Source organism: Phacochoerus africanus, chromosome 11 (assembly GCF_016906955.1).
Source record: "Phacochoerus africanus isolate WHEZ1 chromosome 11, ROS_Pafr_v1, whole genome shotgun sequence".
Taxonomy (NCBI): domain Eukaryota; kingdom Metazoa; phylum Chordata; class Mammalia; order Artiodactyla; family Suidae; genus Phacochoerus; species Phacochoerus africanus.
In genome coordinates, this window is record NC_062554.1 from 52,569,628 (window position 1) to 52,589,379 (window position 19,752).

General features: G+C 40.3%; 2 protein-coding genes across 3 annotated transcripts; one reads left to right on the forward strand and one right to left on the reverse strand.

Moving 5' to 3' along the window:
- Nucleotides 1-19: 19 nt before the first annotated feature.
- HYLS1 (HYLS1 centriolar and ciliogenesis associated) lies at nucleotides 20-17,329 on the forward strand. Its single transcript, XM_047752533.1, has 3 exons — nucleotides 20-166; nucleotides 12,412-12,517; nucleotides 16,013-17,329. Exons 2-3 carry the CDS (start codon nucleotides 12,504-12,506, stop codon nucleotides 16,938-16,940), a joined length of 942 nt encoding a protein of 313 aa, XP_047608489.1. The 5' UTR covers nucleotides 20-166; nucleotides 12,412-12,503; the 3' UTR covers nucleotides 16,941-17,329.
- Nucleotides 9,492-19,644, reverse strand: PUS3 (pseudouridine synthase 3). Of its 2 annotated transcripts, XM_047752531.1 has the most exons (5): nucleotides 19,583-19,644; nucleotides 11,509-11,929; nucleotides 10,833-11,398; nucleotides 10,154-10,344; nucleotides 9,492-10,011 (listed from the first exon to the last, which is right to left on the reverse strand). In XM_047752531.1, exons 2-5 carry the CDS (start codon nucleotides 11,881-11,883, stop codon nucleotides 9,704-9,706), a joined length of 1,440 nt encoding a protein of 479 aa, XP_047608487.1. In that variant the 5' UTR covers nucleotides 11,884-11,929; nucleotides 19,583-19,644; the 3' UTR covers nucleotides 9,492-9,703. The 2 variants fall into 2 exon arrangements, with proteins under 2 accessions (XP_047608487.1, XP_047608488.1); XM_047752532.1 differs by lacking the exon at nucleotides 19,583-19,644 and having other exon boundaries at nucleotides 11,509-11,931.
- Nucleotides 19,645-19,752: the final 108 nt, after the last annotated feature.

Below are 19,752 nucleotides of genomic sequence, written 5' to 3' on the forward strand. Positions count from 1 at the left end.
ATTCGCTCTTACGGTTTAAACCTCGGAGGCCAGGCAGTTAACGGCAGCCTGGGCGCATTTGCTGACTGTGCGCCTGCGCGAGCTGTGGGACGCTAACCGAAATCTGCGGGTCTGCAGTAAGTTTGGTGGCAGGAGTCTCTGCGGCTGGCTGACCCTGGTGGGACCGGTAAGCGCGCCAAGGCGGGGAGGAGTGATGCACGGGCCTCCGATGGTTGCCCACCTCTCGCAGCTGTGGAGAGATCGAGTTCTGAGTAACCTGGGATTGGAGTGTCCCTCCCCTGGTTGCTCTTCCCACCGGCGTATTGGGCCGAGCCTTGACGATCCGGACGAGCCCAGGTGTGCGGCCTCCTAAGGACGAGCGAGCGGCGTCGTGGGCGCTCTTGGCGCGCCCAACCCCTCGAGGTCACGATGAGCTGCCCGCCCAGCTGCTGCAACAGCGAGGATCCCCATGGTGGTGCTCTGCGAGGTGGACCTGGTCGAGGGGCCTGGGGGAGGCGAGGACGGGTGCCCGCAAAAGGAGCCGGCTTTCCCGGAGGCCCGGAGCGTCGGAGAGGGTCACCACGCCCCGTGTCAGCTGGAGCAGACTCTTAGTTGTGGTTGTGAGAAGTCTACTTACCCTCCAGTTGGTCACACCTTTTGTGAACTTCTGGATGTCACAGTGCAGGCAGCTCTTTCCCTGAGTTAGGACAGCGTGTGAAATTGAAGAACCCTATGGTCCTCCCAGAATGGAAAAAAAAACCACCCTTTTTTTTTCTGGTTATAAAAATTATACAGTCTCATTGTTTTTAGAAATAAATCCAAGCGCTATTAAGTACACATAAAAAAGAAAGGAAATACTCTAGATTACATCAGCTACGGATCAAATCCATTGTTCATATTTGGATTTACTTCAGATGTCATTATGAATATATATTTAGATGATTATAAAATGCATTCGTTTTTATATAATCGTGTGTTTTGAATATAGCAAAGCATATTCACTTACAAAGCAGATTAGGCCTTATTTAGTCCCTGTTTTAGAAGTGTCCATGTGAAATGTAGATATGCATTATCATTATTAATGGGCGTGCATGCTATTTCTTGCTATGATTGTACTATACCATGTATTGTTTAACCTATGCCCTAATAATGGACATTTGTTTTCCCAAATGTTCTGGCTTTATGTGTGTGTAACTGGCATTAGACAGTAGTCTTTTTTTTTTTCCAAATTGGAGAAATCACGAAGCAGTCAGCTAAACACTATTCTTTAAAAACAAACAACAAAAAAGCTTTAATAAGGCAGCAAGGCTGGAGACTAGATTCAGATTCTTCTCTCTCTAGACACGTTAGTGTGGTAGCAAATAAATGTGTAGTAGAAGATAATGTCTTTATTCAATGAACCACCCATTGAATGGAACATCCATGACTCTTATCAACATACCTCCGATACCACGATTCTTATTTCTCATATTCTTATCTCCCGTTTTCAAATGCTCGTGGTTTGAAGGTCGTCTTTTTTTCTTGATAAGTCTGGCTAAGGGTTTATCAATATTGTTGATCTTTCAGAGAACCAGCTTTTAGTTTCATTGATCTTTTCTATCGTTTTCTTCATTTGTGTTCCATTGATTTCTGCTCTGATCTTTGATTTCTTTCCTTCTGCTAACTTTAGGTATTGTCTGTTCTCTCTCTAGTTGCTTTAGATGTAAAGTTAGGTTGTTTATTTGAGCTTTTTCTCGTTTCCTGAGGTAGGGTTGTATTGCTGTAACCTTCCATCTTAGAACTGCTTTTGCTGCATCCCATAGGTTTTGGAGTGTCGTGTCTTTGTTTTCATTTGCTTCTAGGTATTTTTTAATTTCCTTTTTTATTTCTTCAGTGATCCATTGGTTGTTTAATAGCATGTTGTTTAGTCTCCACGTGTTTGTGTTTTTTGCAGTTTTTGTTGTTGTTGACTTCCAGTCTTATAGCATTGTAGCTGGAAAAGATGCTTGGTATGATTTCAATTTTCTTAAAGTTACTGAGGCTTGATTTGTGGCTCAGAATGTGATCAATCCTAGAGAATGTTTTGTGTGTACTTTTGAGAAGAATGTGTATTCTGCTGCTTTTGGATGGAATGTTCTATAAATATCTATTAAGTCCATCTGGTCGAATGCTTCATTTTAGGGCCCGTGTTTCCATGTTGATTTTTTTGTCTGGGTGATCTGTCCATTGCTGTAAGTGGGGTGTTAAAATCCCCCACTATCATTGTGTTATTGTTGATTTCTCCTTTTAAGATTGTTAGCAGTTGCCTTATATATTGTGATCCTATATTGGCATATATATTTACAATTGTTATATATTCTTCTCGGATTAATCCTTTCATCATTATGTAATGCCCTTCTTTGTCTCTTATAATATTCTTTATTTTAAGGTCTATTTTATCTGGTATGAGTAGTGTTACTCCAGTGTTCTTTTGATTCCCGTTTGCATGGAATATTTTTTTCCATCCTCTCACTTTCAATTTGTATGTGTCCCTAGAACTGAAGTGGGTCTCTTGAAGACAGCATATACTTGGGTCTTGTTTTTGTATCCATTCAGCCAGTCTGTGTCTTTTGGTACATTAGTCCATTTACTTATAGGGTAATTATTGATATGTATGTTCTTATTGCCATTTTGTTAACTGTTTGGATTTGTTTTTGTTGCTCTTTTTTCTTCCCTTCCCTTCTTGTTCTCTTCTCTTGTGGTTTGATGACTATCTTTAGTGTTGTATTTGAGTTGCTTTTTCTTATTTGTGTGTGTGTCTAATGTAGATTTTTGGTTTGCATTTACCCTGAAGTTTTGATAGAGGAGTGTGTATAGCTGTTGGTCTCTTACTTGCAAGTGCATCTCCAGTGTCTTGCATTTGTACCCTCCTCTTCTCACAATTTCTGATTTTGATAGCATATTTGTGTGTGAATGATTTCCTTCCTTTACTGTATGTATGCCTTTACTGGTGAGCCTTGTCATTTGTAATATTTTTGTTTCTAGTCGTGGCCCCTTCTTTTCCGCCTAGAGAAGTTCCTTTAGTATTTGTTGTAAAGCTAGTTTAGTGGTGCTGAATTCTCTTAGCTTTTGCTTATCTGTAAAGCTTTTGATTTCTCCTTCAAATCTGAATGGGAGACTTGCTGGGTAGAGTAATCTTGGTGGAAGGTTTTTTTCCTTTCATCACTTTATATCATGCTACTCTCTTCTGGCTTGCAGAGTTTCTGCTGAAAAATCAGCCAATAACCTAATAGGGTTCCCCTGTATGTTATTTATTTCTTTTCCCTAGCTGCTTTCAGCTATTTTCTCTTTGTGTTTAATTTTGGTCTGTTTGATTAATATTTGTCTCGGGGTGTTCCTCTTTGGGTTTATTTTATATGGTACTCGTGCTTCCTGGATTTTAGTGAGTGATTCCTTTCCCATGTTAGGCAAGTTTTCAGCTATTATTTCTTCAAATATTTTTTCTGGCCCCTTCTCTCTCTCTTCTCCTTCTGGCACCCCTATAATATGGATGTTGGTGGTGTTTAATGTTGTCCTAGAGTTCTCTTAGACTGTCTTCATTTCTTTTCAATCTTTTTTCTCTTTTCTGTTCCACATCAGTAATGGAACAATAATGGAACTAGTCTGTCCTCAACCTCAATTATCCGTTCTTCTGTACAAATAAATTGAGCCTCCTATATTCTGTTGTTGTTTGCTTCTAATGAATTTTTTATTTCAGTTATTGTATTTTGCATCTCTGCTGGCTTAATCCTTAAATCTTGTATTTCTTTGCTCAGTGTTTCTTGTAATTTATCAATCTTTGCATCCAGTTTATTTCCAGTATCTTGAATCATCTTCACTATCATCAGTCTAAAGTCTTTTTCATGGAGGTTGATAATCTCCAGATCACTTAGCTGTTTTTCTGGGGTTTTTCTTGCTCCCTTATCTGAGTCATAATTCTCTGCTTTTCATTTTGTATAGATTTTCAGTGTGGTCTCCTTTTTGCAGACAATAGAGTTGTAGCCTCTCTTGCTTCTGATGTCTGCACTCCCTCTCCCCACCTTTTGGCTGAAGTTGGTATGGGGTTTGCTGTAGGCTTCCAGATGGAAGGGAATGGTGCCTGCCCACTGGTAGGTGGAGCTGATTCTTAACCCTTTGGTGGGTGGGGCTTTGTCTCTGGGTGAGATTAGAGGTGGCTGTGTGCTTTGGTGGGGGTGGGGGGGGGGGTCTTTAGGGAACTGGTTTACTGATGAGTAGAGCTGGATTATAGTTTGGCCTGGGGCTTTTCAGCGCTGATGGTGAGGCCAGATTTTTTCCAAAATGTGAGTAACACATGCTGATGATGACTCTAGAGACCTTTGCTTCCAATGTCTCTCCCCCACAACAAGCCACAGTCACCCCCTGTTTTCCCAGGAGATCCTCCAAGAACTGCAGTCAGGTCTGACCCAGATTCTCTGCTTTGCCCTGGGACCCAGTGCACATGAAAGCCTGTGTACATCTTTCAAGAATGGGGTCTCCATTTGCCCCAGTCCTGTGGAGCTTCTGCGCAAAAGCCCCACTGGCTTTCAATGCCAAATGCTAGAGGGGCTCCTTCTCCCAATGCCAGGTCCCCAGGCTTGGGAACCTGATGTGGGGCTCAGAACTCTCACTCCTGTAGGATTCTCTGTGATGCAGTTACTTTCCAGTCTGTGGGCTGCGCACCTGGAGGGTACGGGGTTGCTTATATTGCATAGTTGCCCCTCCTCCAGTCTTTATGTGGCCTCCTCTAGTCTTCTGGAGTAGGATATCTTTTTGAAAGTTTCCCGTCCATTTGGTTGAAGGTTGTTCAGCAGTTGGTTGTAATTTTGTTGTTTTTGTGAGAGAAGATGAGCTCCAGTCCTTCTACTCTGCCATCTTAATCCCGTCTCATGAGTATTGAAAATTTTTACCAGTCTAAAAGGATAGCTTAATGTTTTTATTTGCATTATTGAGATAAAACATCTTTTTGTATGTTTATTAGTCATTATTTATTTGGCAAATCATTTGTCTTTTTCCCTGTTCTGTTGGTGTGTTACAGCTTTCTGAGAGGAAATTGAATTGGTGATTTTTGAACCTGTTAGAGTATTTCCGCCAGTTTGTTGTCTCTTAGGATCTTTTTTAAAGAGTGTTTTGTTTTCTTTTGTTCTAATATTGTGGTTCTTGAAGCTTCATGCTTACCTTAGTAAAGGTAGAGATATTTGTTCTAATGCTGCAGTAGCCTCCCAGCAAAGTTTAGAATCTAACTAGTGATCCAGCCCCTCTATTCCAGTTTTAAAATCTTCCCCTTCCACCCTGGAAATCTTTCTCTAGCTAAACATGGAACACTGAATTGCTTAAGATTTTTGAAGAGAAGGTACTTTTGGGTATTTTGGTCAATATTATCTGTATTTATCTACAAAATATAAACTGTTCTAGCTTCCATGTTAAAGTTTCCCCCTAACTAAAGAAGAAGGACTATAATAAGTTCTTTATATTAAAGAGAACTGACAGTGTATTAAATTTTATATTTTATTTGCAAACACCTATCTTTAAATGTTTGCGGGGGAAAAAGTATACAATAATTTACCTACAAAGAAAACACGTTAATCACTGTATAGTACACAATGCAGTTAAAAAAAAAAAAAAATCTCTTTGGGTTTTAAGGTGGGAAATCCTCCCAGCCCATCAGAGAGTACTGTTCCATCTCTGTCCCTAACTTCATTACTTTTTTTTTTTTTTTTGATGGCACCTGAGGCATGTAGAAGTTTCCCAGCCAAGGACTGAGCCACAGCAGTGACAGCGCTGGATCCTTAACCAGTAGCGCACCAGGGAACTCCCTATGTTTACTTTTTAGTAGGTAGTTTTGTGTTGCATGAACACTAAAATGACTGATGTAACACTTATCAGATATCACCATATATATATAATATATATGTAACTTATCTTACATATTAATATATATATTACATATGGAACATATATACTTGTATATGTATATATATAAAATCTCATTTAAACTTTACAACCTATTGAAATAATTCCATCCATTTTTTCAATGAGGAAAATAAGAGCTAAGCCCTCCTTCTCACTTTTATTTAGTCCCTACCATGGGTCTGATTTTAGAATTTATACAATGTATTAATAATACATATAAATGAAGTAATTTTGCAAAGTTACATTTGGGGGCCCTGGTTCTCTCTTTAGTTTTTTAGAATCAAAGTATGGCTTTTTAGTTACGCTTTTTGTCTCATGCATCATTTCTTTAGAGTTGATTATTTTTTAAATGAGTGATTCCTAAACTCTGTCCTTTTCTAGGTTTTTCTTTGACTTAAAAACTAATGCCAGGAGTTCCCGTCGTGGCGCAGTGGTTGACGAATCCGACTAGGAACCATGAGGTTGCGGGTTCGGTCCCTGCCCTTGCTCAGTGGGTTGGCGATCCGGCATTGCCATGAGCTGTGGTGTAGGCTGCAGACGCAGCTCGGATCCTGCGTTGCTGTGGCTCTGGCGTAGGCCGGTGGCTACAGCTCCGATTCGACCCCTAACCTGGGAACCTCCATATGCTGCGGGAGCGGCCCAAGAAATAGCAACAACAACAACGACAACAACAACAACAAAAGACAAAAAAATAAAAATAAAAAAAATAAATAAATAAAAACTAATGCCAATGAAGGTATATTGAAATAAGGCAGGAAGTTAAAAAATAAAATGCTTTGTTTGGTTTGCCCTTAACATGTGTGAGGATATTTGGCTATGCTCAGTGATTATGCTAAAAACAAAAAGATCTTTACATCAAAATGAAAGGAGAAAGCAGCATTATTTTTAAGAATATTTAGGGCATTATGAAATGTTGGCAGATCAAGTCCCAAAAACCAAGACGTGAATTCAAGCTCCAGAGGACCTAGATTGGCTATTTAGAAGAAAATTTTGGAGTTCCCGTCATGGCTCAGTGGTAACAAATCCAAATAGGAACCATGAGGTTTTGGGTTCGATCCCTGGCCTTGCTCAGTGGATTAAGGATCTGGTGTTGCCGTGAGCTGTGGTGTAGGTTGCAGACACGGCTTGGATCCCGCGTTGCTGTGGTTCTGGTGCAGGCCAGCGGCTATGGCTCTGATTCAACCTTAGCCTGGGAACCTCCATATGCCACAGGAGCGGCCCAAGAAATGGCAAAAAGACAGAAAAAAAAAAAGAAAAAGAAAAAATTTTACTTTGTCCAACTATTTCTCCAACTCTAAAATGGGCATCTTTTCTGGTTCCTAGTCTGCTAGAATGTAAAAGATATTATATCTTCTTACTCTTAAAAAACTACAAGGTCACTTCATTTTCCTTATACTATTTTATTTTCTAAACTTGGAACTCTTTCAGTGAAGTCTTTTTTCTGTGGCCTACACGCTACTGAGCATCAGTGTACCATTTCTATCTTAGTATTGTTTCTCATTGTCCCATATGTTAGTTATAGTTTAGCTAGTAGCTTGAGGATATAAACTGTATTTCTATACCCGGAGTTTCGAATATAGGAAGGAACAAGCCAATGATTTGTTGGTGGGTAAATAAAACTTTGGATCTCATATAGTATATCACATTTATTTTTTTATTTTTTTGTCTTTTGTCTTTTCAGGGCTGCACCCACAGCATATGGAGGTTCCCAGGCTAAGGATCTAATCAGAGCTATAGCTGCCAGCTTACATCACAGCCACAGCAACGCAGGATCCGAGCTGCGTCTGCAACCTACACCACAGCTCACGGCAACACCGGATCCTTAACCCACTGAGCAAGGCCAGGAATCGAACCCTCAACCTCATGGTTACTAGTCAGGTTTGTTAACCACTGAGCCATGATGGGAACTCCTAGTTTATCATATATTTGGATAAGCAATAAACTCTGTAGTGAGGAAATTGTTACTATTGAGACAGAAAGTCTGAGTTCATTTACTTTGATGTTTATTATTTTAATTGCTATAAAGGATAATGTATTGTGTTTTGGTGGGTTCTTTTTTTTTTTTTTTTTTTTTTGTCTTTTTGACTTTTCTAAGGCCGAATCTGCAGCATATGGAGGTTCCCAGGCTAGGGGTCGAATCAGAGCTGTAGCTGCCAGCCTACACCAGAGCCACAGCAATGTGGGATCCGAGCCACGTCTGTGACCTACGCCACAGCTCATGGCAACGCCAGATCCTTAACCCACTGAGCAAGGCCAGGGATCGAACCCACAACCTCATGGTTTCTAGTCAGATTCGTTTCTACTGTGCCACGATGGGAACTCCAAGGATAATGTATTGTTTAAGAGAACTTAAACTCTTTTGAATAAATATTGGTGTTTATAAGTAGTACTTTGAGGGTTATTTACCAACTTTGTGAACAAGCAAAGCCCCACCTCATTTTCCTGTACTAGTGGCGTCTCTCAAGAATGTGCTTAATTCTGAAATGTAGGAGTTATCCTGAAAGGCCCCTGTTTTGAATCTCACACTCACTTAACCACGAGGTCCTGTTGCCTCTCCTTTTTTAATCTCAAAATCACCTACTTCTCTCCATTCCCCTTTCTGCAAATCTAGTCTAAGCTGTCATCTGTTTTCTTGATTGACCCAACAGTTTCCTAATTGGTCCCAATGTCTTGCCCTCTTACCATGCACCGTATACCCAGAGCAATATTTCTGCTACACAATTCTGGCTTTTAATTTTTTTTTTTTCCAGTGACCTCTCAAGATAAAATCTAAGCTTTTTTTTGAAGGCCTACAAGCTCTAAACCTCTCCTAACCATGCTGTTGTCACTCTGAACCCGTACTACTGTATTTATAGTTAACTGAATGCAAATGCTGTAATTTTTTTTGGGGGGGGGGATCTTTTTTTTTGCCTTTTCTAGGGCCGCACCTGCGGTACATGGAGGTTCACAGGCTGTGGGGTTGAATCGGAGCTGTAGCTGCCAGCTTAACACCAGAGCCACAGCAACGCAGGATCTGAGACGCGTCTGCGATCTACACTATAGCTCACAGCAATGCCGGATCCTTAACCCACTGAGCAATGCCAGGGATTGGACCCACAACCTCATGGTTCTAGTCGGATCCTAGTCGGATTCGTTAACCACTGAGCCACGACGGGAACGCCACAAATGCTGTAATATTTAATCCTTTCATACAAACTGCATTTTCTGCCTTAGACAGTTAAAGCTCTGCTGCTTTACACTCATTTTAATTGACTACCACTTGTTCTGTAAGATTTAGCTTGGGTATCTCCCCAAGATTTCCTTAAACCACTAGACCAGAGATTGGTAAACTACATGTTGTTACGTTTAAATGTTGTTTAAAAAAGAATATGCAACAGAGCCATTTGTAGTTCACACAGCACTGGATGAGCTTTATAAGAGATGCTGTGCTTTATCCACTAGCTCATTTTCAGGTAGTATCTTGCTTGGCACTAAACCAGCTTATCAAATATATAACTGACTAAATTTTATATTTTTAATTTTTGACACTTGGGAAAAGCTCTTTATGAGAATTCAGATGAGCAGTAAATATCTCATTTGCTTTTTAAAAAGACACACAAATCTGATACTTGGGAGGATTTGGCTTTAATGAATTTGAACACAAGGCACAGGTTTCCAGATATACATAAATATAGTATGTCCGCTGTAAAACTGCATTTTGCTCCTTCTTCTTAATTCTTTTGTATAGGAATAAAAGAATGTTCAGGCAAGAACTCCATTAATTGAGCCATTTTGATGGTCTTTTGATGACTCCTAGATCTTGATGAGTTTTCTATGGTTAAATGCTTTTAATTTCTGTATCAACACAAATTCTCTTTGCTGGTTTCTCCAAAATAGTATTTTCTTCCTCTAGTGTGTCATTACAGTCCCTTTTGGCTTTTGTCTCTTCCTCTTGAAATAAATGTGGGTGCTCAATGCGTCCCCTACGTACAAAATGCTGGATCCGGGCTTCTAATCCTTGGCATTTAGGCCGATCCATTAAAGGCTTATACGTGCGCATTTTCACTCCTTCTACAAAGGCACTGGTCTGCTTTATGACAGCAGGCTTAACATTTCTCCATTCTAGCACTCCATCCATACTTGGTCCTATAATATACACAATCAAATATTACATGGGTACTTTACCACAACAGAATCACCTCTAAATTTTATATGAATTTACCTCTCCCCTAACCCTGTATAACTGATTCTGGTAAACAATTTTATTCTTGGATTTCCCCCATCATACCTGTCCCACAGGGTACTGCCACAGAGTCCAGTCCTTGTAGCATACTATACAACATCTGAGTTTTAACAGCATGATTAGCCCATAATTGCTGAAGGTGGGTAACATTGAACTCCTGAACTTCCCGGTCATAGATCCACTTAATATTTTCAAACTTACAGTCATACAAGACTAGAGGAAATTCTACAGCCATACTAGAGAGAAAGAGAGGAGAAACAAAGTATGAGAATACACAGTCACCATCCAGCATTTCTTAAAAAAGAGGCTTGGTTGGGTTAAAAGAAGGGGGAAACTTTGTAATACTGCCTATCTAATAGCTATGAAAATATAATACCATCCCTAACCTTGAACAGCTTTATAGCTTATAAAAAAAGGCGATACACCATGCATGGATCAACTGGTTAGGTTTGATCTACATCAGAGTAAATTTCAACAGTAACAAGTCACCTAGAAGTGAGTTGATGTGGCTCCACCATAATGCTATAAAATTACTTAAGGGGCCTGGCCCAAACACCTGTTTCTTACTAAAGGGATAGAACAATGACAGAAGAAAATTAAAAGATAAGTGCTACATGTTCCTAAAATTCTACAAGTTAGAGTGAAAGCTTCATGAAGGCAAAAAGGATATATTTTAAAATATTCTAAGGGCAATAGTTGCTTTATTTGGGGGGGGGTAACTTACCTGTACTGAGGTTTCTGGGGATTTTTCTCTATGTTCAGCAGCTCATCAATAACCTCTGGCTTCTCCATTCCTTGGCCAATCAGAAAAAGGACAGCCATCATACAGCGGACTTGATGATAAAGGAACGCCTGGCCAACCACTTCAAACTGACACAACTGAAAGGCTTCTTGCCATCTCTCTTCTTCTAGGCTCTGGCTCAGTAGCTGTACTTGCGCAGACAGAATAGTCCTCTGATAATTAGTCACCCCGTTGGCTACATCCATTTTACATAAGTTCCTAAAGTCATGTGTGCCAACATACTTCTGAGCTGCATAGTTCATGGTTACAATGTCTAAATCAGCACGAGGGAAAAAATAGCGGTAAGTCCGCTCAAGACAGCTGAACCTAGCACTGAAGCTAGGTTCTACTGGAGCCCAGGCCAGTACACGGATGTCTGAAGGAAGCACTCGATTGAGAATGTGGGTATAACGAATCTCTTTAGTGGCATCATTGACTTCATCTTTTAAATTAATATCCTCTGAATCCTTGCCCTTTAGAAAATGAGAACGTAGGTCAAGAGAAATCACCTGCAGAATAATAATATTGTTTTAGAGATAGAGATAATCTGAATCCTCAGTGTATACACCTATAATATAATGGTACTGCTTGTTTTGTGAAATAGGACAGTGGCCCTTACCTGTCCAAAGGCACTGACTCCTTTGTCTGTTCGCCCACACCGGTGATAGTTGGATGTCTGTCTGTTTTCTACTAGTCGAGTCTTGGTTAGAGCCTCGAACAGTTTCTCTTCAATTGTATTGCTTGTGTTTTCCTGACTGGCAAAGCCCTGATAGCCCCAGCCCAGGTAGGCTATCTTTAGGGCTACATGTCTTCGACCATGAGCACTGAAATCAAAGACACGCTTAGCTCTTCTACCTCCTGAAGAACTTTCTCTAACTTTTGAGTCCTTGTTGTTGGCCTGTTCTTGTTTAAGTCTTTGTACCTCCTGCTCCAGCTCTTGTACTCTCTTTAGGAGTTTCTCAGTCTGGATTCTGTCTATGTCATTTTCAGCCATGATAAGACAAACCCAGGAATAAACAAGTCATAGAGGTCCACCCTGTCTGAAAAGAGAAACAGATACAACAATTTTGGTGATGTCAGTATCATTCCATTATGCTTAAATAGTATATTAAGGTTTAATTCGATGCCTAAAGGATATGGACTTTTGATTCCGCCCAGGAATATAAGCATTAGCTGTATTATTATGGATTAATCATCCAGATATTATTCTTTTCCATTCTGTCTGGCCAGTTCACAATGGAAATATCTGCTAGTGTTGTTAAGTTGTCAGAATTTAGGGAAAATGTCTGTAGATTTCATTTCTTTATTCTTCATGCGCTGAGATGATTGAGGACTGATGTTACTGATATTTTTTCCCTAAGACATTTCTTGTTGATTTGTCATATTTGTCCCATCTTTCTAATTATAAGACCTGTTTATATGGAATATTTATGTCTAGTCCAAGTTTCTGTTGCTTTCCAATATTTCATACAGAAATAGTGGCTTGTATGTTATATCATCTAATACTCAGTTCTGTCAACAGGAGGGGGCCTGATGGAAGAAACTTGTCAGTGATTGTGCTTCATATTGGAGGTAGAATCTAGAGTCAAGATTTTCTCACTTTAAGGAATTCTGATGGCAGAAAGAAGGTAAATTAAGCATCATGATCTTTTTAAAGTTAAATTTAATGCATGTTCTGACAAAAGATTTCTGTGCCTCTAGCAGTTAAAAGTCAGCTGGATAATATAATTTAGAATGTTGAAATTCCTGTACTATTTTAATAATCTGAGGATAACTACTACATCCATAAAACTGGGACAGTACTAGACAATATTTGACTGATGGTTACTTTAGCTACAGAATTTCATCTCCACATCTATTCTAAGGCTGACTAGGTTACCTAGGTCTAGGCAGTTCATTTAGTTTTTTGCTCTTGAGAGTTTCTATATCTATGACAAATTAATAAAAGATTAAATATAAAAAAAATGAAAGTATAAAGTGTACTACAAAAAAACCGAGATTAACTTTCTTATAATCTTTAAGTAAAAAAGGGATTTTTTTTGGTCTTTTGTTGTTGTTGTTGTTGTTGTTGCTATTTCTTGGGCCGCTCCCGCGGCATATGGAGGTTCCCAGGCTAGGGGTTGAATCGGAGCTGTAGCCACCGGCCTACGCCAGAGCCACAGCAACGCGCGATCCGAGCCGCGTCTGCAACCTACACCACAGCTCATGGCAACGCCGGATCCTTAACCCACTGAGCAAGGGCAGGGACCGAACCCGCAACCTCATGGTTCCTAGTCGGATTCGTTAACCACTGCACCACGACGGGAATTCCCAAAAAAGGGATTTTTAAGTAAGGCACTATAGACACCCAGAAACTGTAGAAAACAAAAGAAAGTAGTGACTACCTAAAAATAGGCTTCTACCAGCAAAAAGTCCAAAGGTAAATAAATGGGAAGGAAAATTTAATGATGGTACATGTTTCATGAATACATACGTCAGTTTCAATATAAAGGTCAGTAAGAAAAAATCCAACAACCTGAGAGCTAAGTGGAAATGAACAAGCACTTCATAAAAAGAAGGAAAAAAAGCTTATAAATGTATGAAAAGACTCTCAAATTTACTCATTTTAAATAAATGCCAATTTATATGAGAACTATTTTCTTTTTTTTTTTTTTGTCTTTTTGCTATTTCTTGGGCCGCTCCAGCAGCATATGGAGGTTCCTAGGGGTCCAATCGGAGCTGTAGCCACTGGCTTATGCTAGAGCCACAGCAACGCGGGATCCGAGCCACGTCTGCAACCTACACCACAGCTCACGGCAACGCTGGATCGTTAACCCACTGAGCAAGGGCAGGGACTGAACCCGCAACCTCATGGTTCCTAGTCGGATTCGTTAACCACTGCGCCACGACAGGAACTCTGAGAACTATTTTCTTGACCAAACTGATTGCAAAGATGAGAGGGTACCTTAGAGGGCATTTGTCAACGGCTGTCAAAATTGAGCAAACAGGAGTTCCTGTTGTGACTCAGTGGAACCAAACCCAGCTAGCATCCATGAGAATGTGAGTTCAATCCCTGGCCCCGCTTGGTGGCTTAAGGATCTGATGTTGCCGTGAGCTGTGATATAGGTTGCAGATGCAGCTCAGATCATCTTGCATCACTCTGGCTTTGATGTAGGCTGGCAACTGCAGCTCCGATTCTACCCCTAGCCTGGGAACTTCAGTATGCCATACCTGCAGCCCTAAAAATAAAAAAATTGAGCACACACATATCTTTTGACCCACCTATTCCATTTCTAGAAATTTAACATACACATATGCTTGCACAAGTATGTAAAAACATACAAGATATTTGTCTTTAAGAACAAAAGACTGGAGTTCTCTAGTGGCCAAGTGGTTAAGGATCTGATCTGGCACTGGCACTGCTGTGGCTCAGGTTCAATCCCTGGCCTAAGAACTTTAAAAGACTAAGTCTAAATTAAATCAACTGGGAGTAACTGAATAAATTATATTATATCCAGACATTGGAATTCCATGTACTTTTCAACAAAATGAAGTTAAGTGTACATGTGCTGATATAGCTGGATCACAAAGACTATCTTTAAGGTTCAGAAGAATTGTGTAATATGCTCCTTTATGCTATAAAAAGTGTATAAATGAATGTGGAAAATTACTGGATAAATTATAAGAAACTGCCTTTGAGAATGAAACTTGGTGGGATTGGGAGTCCTTTGCTTAAAATTACCATGTGGGAGTTCCCATCGTGGCTCAGTGGTTAACGAATCCGACTGGGAACTATGAGGTTGTGGGTTCAATCCCTGGCCTCGCTCAGTGGTTAAGGATCCGGTGTTGCCGTGAGCAGTGGTGTAGGTCACAGATGCAGCTCAGATCCCATGCTGCTGTGGCTCTGGTGTAGGCCGGCGACTACAGCTCCGATTAGACCCCTAGGCTGGGAACCTCCATATGCCTCGGGTGCAGCCCTAGAAAAGACAAAAAAAAAAAAAAAAATTTACCATGTGTATATATTAGGTCTTTTAGTTTAAGAAGAAAGACAGTAGGGACACAGGAAATAGTGGGATAGACACCTATTCTAGATCCAGTCAGGGAACGTAGTGGGTATTTAGCTGGTTGATCTGGGTACTAAAAGTTCAGTGACAGGGTACTGGGATAAACATACTTAGTTTTGCAACTTGAAGATGCATTATCACTTAAGCATAAGGTGTGTATGTGTGTATATTACTACTTTGTGTGAGTTTTTTGATTAAATCACTCGTATGATTAAAAGCAAGGACTATGAAGCCAGACTGCCTGAGTTAGAATTTTAGCTCTACTATTTACTACCTGTGTAAGCTTGGGCTGTTAGTCTCTCAATGCCTCGTCTTATTCATCTGAAAAGGAGATATTAGGAGTACCTATCCCACAGTTGTGACGACTACATGAACTGATAAATGTAAAGCAGAAAAAAAGTGTTGGATACATAAAATGTTCCTCTAAGTACAAGTTACATAATATACGTTAAGTATTATGCCCCATGTCATTAGTCTCTTAAGCTTTTCTTATGCCAGAACTCACCTACCCTAAGAGCTACTAAAGATGGCAAGACTACTAAAGACTACTAAAGCTACTAAAGATGGCAAGGCAGTAAACAAGGGAGTGAATAAGGACAATGAAAATGAAAGCAGGTAATAGATTTTCTAGAGCTGAATTAAGGCCCTTCCAGACTGCTCCCATATTGCTTGTTCTTGTCCTAATCTATATTTGTTGTACTTCCTTTTTTTTTTTTTTTGTCTTTTTAGGCCTGCACCTGCAGAATATGGAAGTACCCAGGCTAAGGGGTGATTTGAGCTACAGCTGCTGGCCTACATCACAGCCACAGCAATGCTAGATTCAAACCACGTCTGTGACTTACACCACAGCTCACAGCAACACCAGATCCTTAACAATGAGCGAGGCCAGGGATTGAATTGTGTTCTTATGAATACTAGTTGGATTTGTTTCTACTACACAACGGGAACTCCATATCTGTTGTACTTCTGAATGCCTTGGCCATTCTTTCTCCATTTGATTGCTATAAAATAGTACACAAGGGAATGAACGATTTATGAGCTGCGAAGTTATCAGAAAACTGATTGGTGTTTCTCTTGCAGAAGGTCCTACAGCATAGGGGAAGCAATGGAGGAACTTGTGGAACCTGATGGACAAAAACGGGCCAATATGGATCCAGAAGAACGAATGTTAGCAGCTGCTACAGCTTTTACCCGTATCTGTGCAGAGCAGGGTGAGGGAGATGTGAGGAGAGAAGCCCAGGCAATCCAATATGATCCCTACAGTAAAGCTTCAGTAACCCCAGGAAGGAGACCTGCTCTTCCTGTGCAGCTGCATTACCCACATGTAGAAAGTAGTGCCCCTTCAGAAGCAGTCTCAGAGGCCTCCCAAAGATTCCGAAAGCCGGTGATGAAGAGAAAGGTACTACGTAGAAAGCCAGGTGGGGAAGTTTTAGTGACGGATGAGTCGATTATCAGTGAATCAGAATTTGGTACAGAAAGTGACATGAATGTCTGGGACTTAAGACAAAGGCTGATGAATCTGCAGTTCCAGGAAGACAGGGAATCCTCAGTTGATATTTCACAAAAATTTAGTCTACCCCATGAATACCAAGGAGTTTCTCAAGATCAGCTTGTTTGCTATCTACAAAGAGAAGAAATGGGACCTCAAGCTTATGAACAAGACCTGATTGTTGCCAGCCGACCCAAGTCCTTTATTCTCCCAAGGCTGGACCAGTTAAGCCGAAACCGGGGCAAGATAGACCGGGTAGCCCGATATTTTGAATATAAACGAGACTGGGACTCAATGAGGTTACCTGGTGAAGATCATAGGAAGGAATTACGCTGGGGTGTCCGAGAGCAGATGCTTTGTCGGGCAGAACCCCAACCCAAGCCTCAGCACATATATGTTCCAAACAATTACCTAGTACCAACTGAGAAGAAACGATCTGCCCTTCGTTGGGGTGTTCGTTGTGACCTTGCAAATGGTGTAATGCCCAAGAAGCTTCCCTTCCCTCTTTCTCCTTCTTAGGTCTTTTATTTATTTTTTTAAACCTGTCTCCTTTCACAGGACTGTTTGCAATTACTTAAATAGAAAGATCTAACTTGAAAGCCCATGGAACATTATAGAGTAAGGATTTCACCCATCACTGGTCTTTCCTAGGTATGTATCACATTGGTATCAGAAACCACTTAACTTCCAGATTACCACTCAAGTCCAGCAATTACAAGAGGAATCATGCCAGAAAAAGAAAGAGAGACCTGGTCTTTCTGTTTTGTCGGATTAGTAAGCAAAGCCAGCACTGTTTCTGTTTCATAATCTTGTTACCTTTGGCCAATGTGAGTTGCTGTTTTTTAAACATGTTTTTAAAGTTGTTGGGCAGTAAGCTTATCTATTAAAGAATTTTGGGAATTTGTGAACTTGACCTTATTTTTACTTAAATAGTTCCCAAAGTAAGATGATCTCAAACCTAGGTTATGATTCTGCTTCCAATCATACTTGCTATCAAACTCTCACCACCTAAATAAAGAGAGCCTAAAGGAAAGAACAAAAACCTGCCCTCTTACACACAAAGTGAGGAATGTAACAGCACAAATAACCTTCATTGCTAAAGGAATATAGTAAATCCATCTGTGTTAAATGATTTTTGATAGATGATCAAAATATTCTAACCCAAGTTTTCTCTCATGATTATTTAAATAATATATTCCCCTCCATTTGTTACTTCTAGAATACCATACTTTTAATAACTTGCCCTTGAGATTTTCTTAGAAACCATGTCTGTCACTTTAAGGCTGTTCTCTGTGACAGAACTTCAAACTCCTAACAGCTGGAACCAGATGCAGACCTAATAACCAAAATGAATCTGGCCTATTCATTACAAACAGATCCAAGTTAAGGTGAACAGAATTAGTGACATAGGATCTGTTCCCTTTTTGTTGTCTTTTTAGGGCCGCACCCAAGGCATATGGAGGTTGCCAGGCTAGAGGTTGAATAAGAGCTACAACCGCTGGCCTACACCACAGCCACAGCTCACAGCAATGCCGGATCCTTAACTTACTGCTCCAGGTCAGGGATCAAACCTGGGTCCTCATGGATAGTAGTCAGACTCATTTCTACTGAGCCACAACAGGACTCCTCTGCCTTGTTGTTCTTGACACTTCTAGTCCAATGAGGAACACCTAAAATCTGGAGGTTGTCAGTTTTAGCATTTAAGCCAGAAGAGTGACAGCAGGCATAGTGGGTTATTCAAAGAAAAAACAGCTGTGTAACAAAAATGAATGACCTTAACCATCTAATAAAATACATTTTCTCTGTAATGTTTAAGTTATCATTCATTCATTCACCAAGTTCCATAATAATGGAACATTTAATCGGAACATTTAATAATGGCATTTAATCAGAGAAAGAAATAATCAGTGACTCAAAGATATATGTAAGATACATTCACTGCAAATAAGTAAACACTGCAAACTACCCAACATTGGGAAGCTAATGGAAAAATGAAAATTAGATGAAACAAATAGGTTACAAATCATACAGTATGATCTCAGTCATGCTATACATCCAATGCATAAATAAAGATCAACATCTAACTCTGGGTGGTGGGATTAAAGACAGTTTTTATTTATACCTATTTTTTAAAAATTAAAAGCCATATGGCATTTAATAATCATAGCAATACACTCCAATAATTTACCTTCTTCATATAGATACACAAAAATCTCAAAGCCTAATGTCACCAAATCACAAAGTTTCCAAAGTGATTATCTAGTTCAACCCATTATTTAACCAAAGAACTAGTCCAAAAGGGTTAAGCAGGCAATAAGACACATGTCAAGAGGCCTCCTGACTCAGTACAGTGCTTTCACCAGCACACCACACCCTTCTGAGGGTGAAGTACAGTGGTTCCCACGCGGCCACATAATACCTGGAAGGGGGCCACCAAATTACTACAAAGCGGGAATTGCGTGCGTGACTGTGAACACAAAACAGTCATCGCAAGAGTTTCAAAGTATTTTTTTGAAGTTAAAAAGTTTTAGTACAGAAAATGTTAGTAACTAATGGAGTAAAAGAAAAAGCATTCCCCATGATAAAGTTTTATTTTAAACCAAAAAAGGGAGGAGGGATAATATTCAAAGGATTAGGAGACACGTGCTATCATCACTAATAGCAACTCCCCTCCCCCAAAATTGGAAAAAAGTTGCTATGCCTCCTCACCCCATATACTACCCGATGTCGACCTCTACTAATATTCCGTTTCATGAGCAAAGAGAATTGTGAGGCAGAAGAGACTTACTTAACTCCGAAGTTCCAGGGCTCTCAAAGAATCGAATTAAAGAAGCCCCTATTGCTGCACGTTTCTGACAAAGAGCAGCAAAGAGAATTGTGAGGCAGAAGAGACTTAACTCCGAAGTTCCAGGGCTCTCAAAGAATCGAATTAAAGAAGCCCCTATTGCTGCACGTTTCTGACAAAGAGCACCAAGAAGCCCTAGACACAAGAACACAGAATCTTAAGCAAGGTCCCACTTTCACACTCAAAAAAAGTGTTTTCCTGCAAAGACCAAGGTACAGGAAAGGGGGTAGGGAAAGAGAGACCATCTATTTGTCCACTTGTCCGTTTCTCTTTGTATAACCCAGAAAATTACCCACCCCAAAACCCACACGCTCACCTTCCGCTGCTCCGCCACGCAGCTTTTCGAGAGGCAGGAAGCAATCATTTTGCGTCTTCTACGCGCGCGTCCGAGGTCTCATGGGAAATGTAGTCCACCTTTCTGGGAAATGTAGTTCTAAGAGCCAGGAATTCCCGCTTGAGGCTGAAATCTGCCTAATGTTTTCTAGT

What these genes read in the sequence shown, in the direction of transcription:
- PUS3 (XM_047752531.1), bottom strand. Translation starts at nt 11,883, where the DNA reads ATGGCTGAAAATGACATAGACAGAATCCAGACTGAGAAACTCCTAAAG. An exon ending in GAGTCAGTGCCTTTGGACAG is followed by an intron (nt 11,399 to 11,508) that starts GTAAGGGCCACT and finishes ATTATTCTGCAG; the next exon opens with GTGATTTCTCTTGACCTACG. An exon ending in GGCAGTACCCTGTGGGACAG is followed by an intron (nt 10,012 to 10,153) that starts GTATGATGGGGG and finishes TGTATATTATAG; the next exon opens with GACCAAGTATGGATGGAGTG.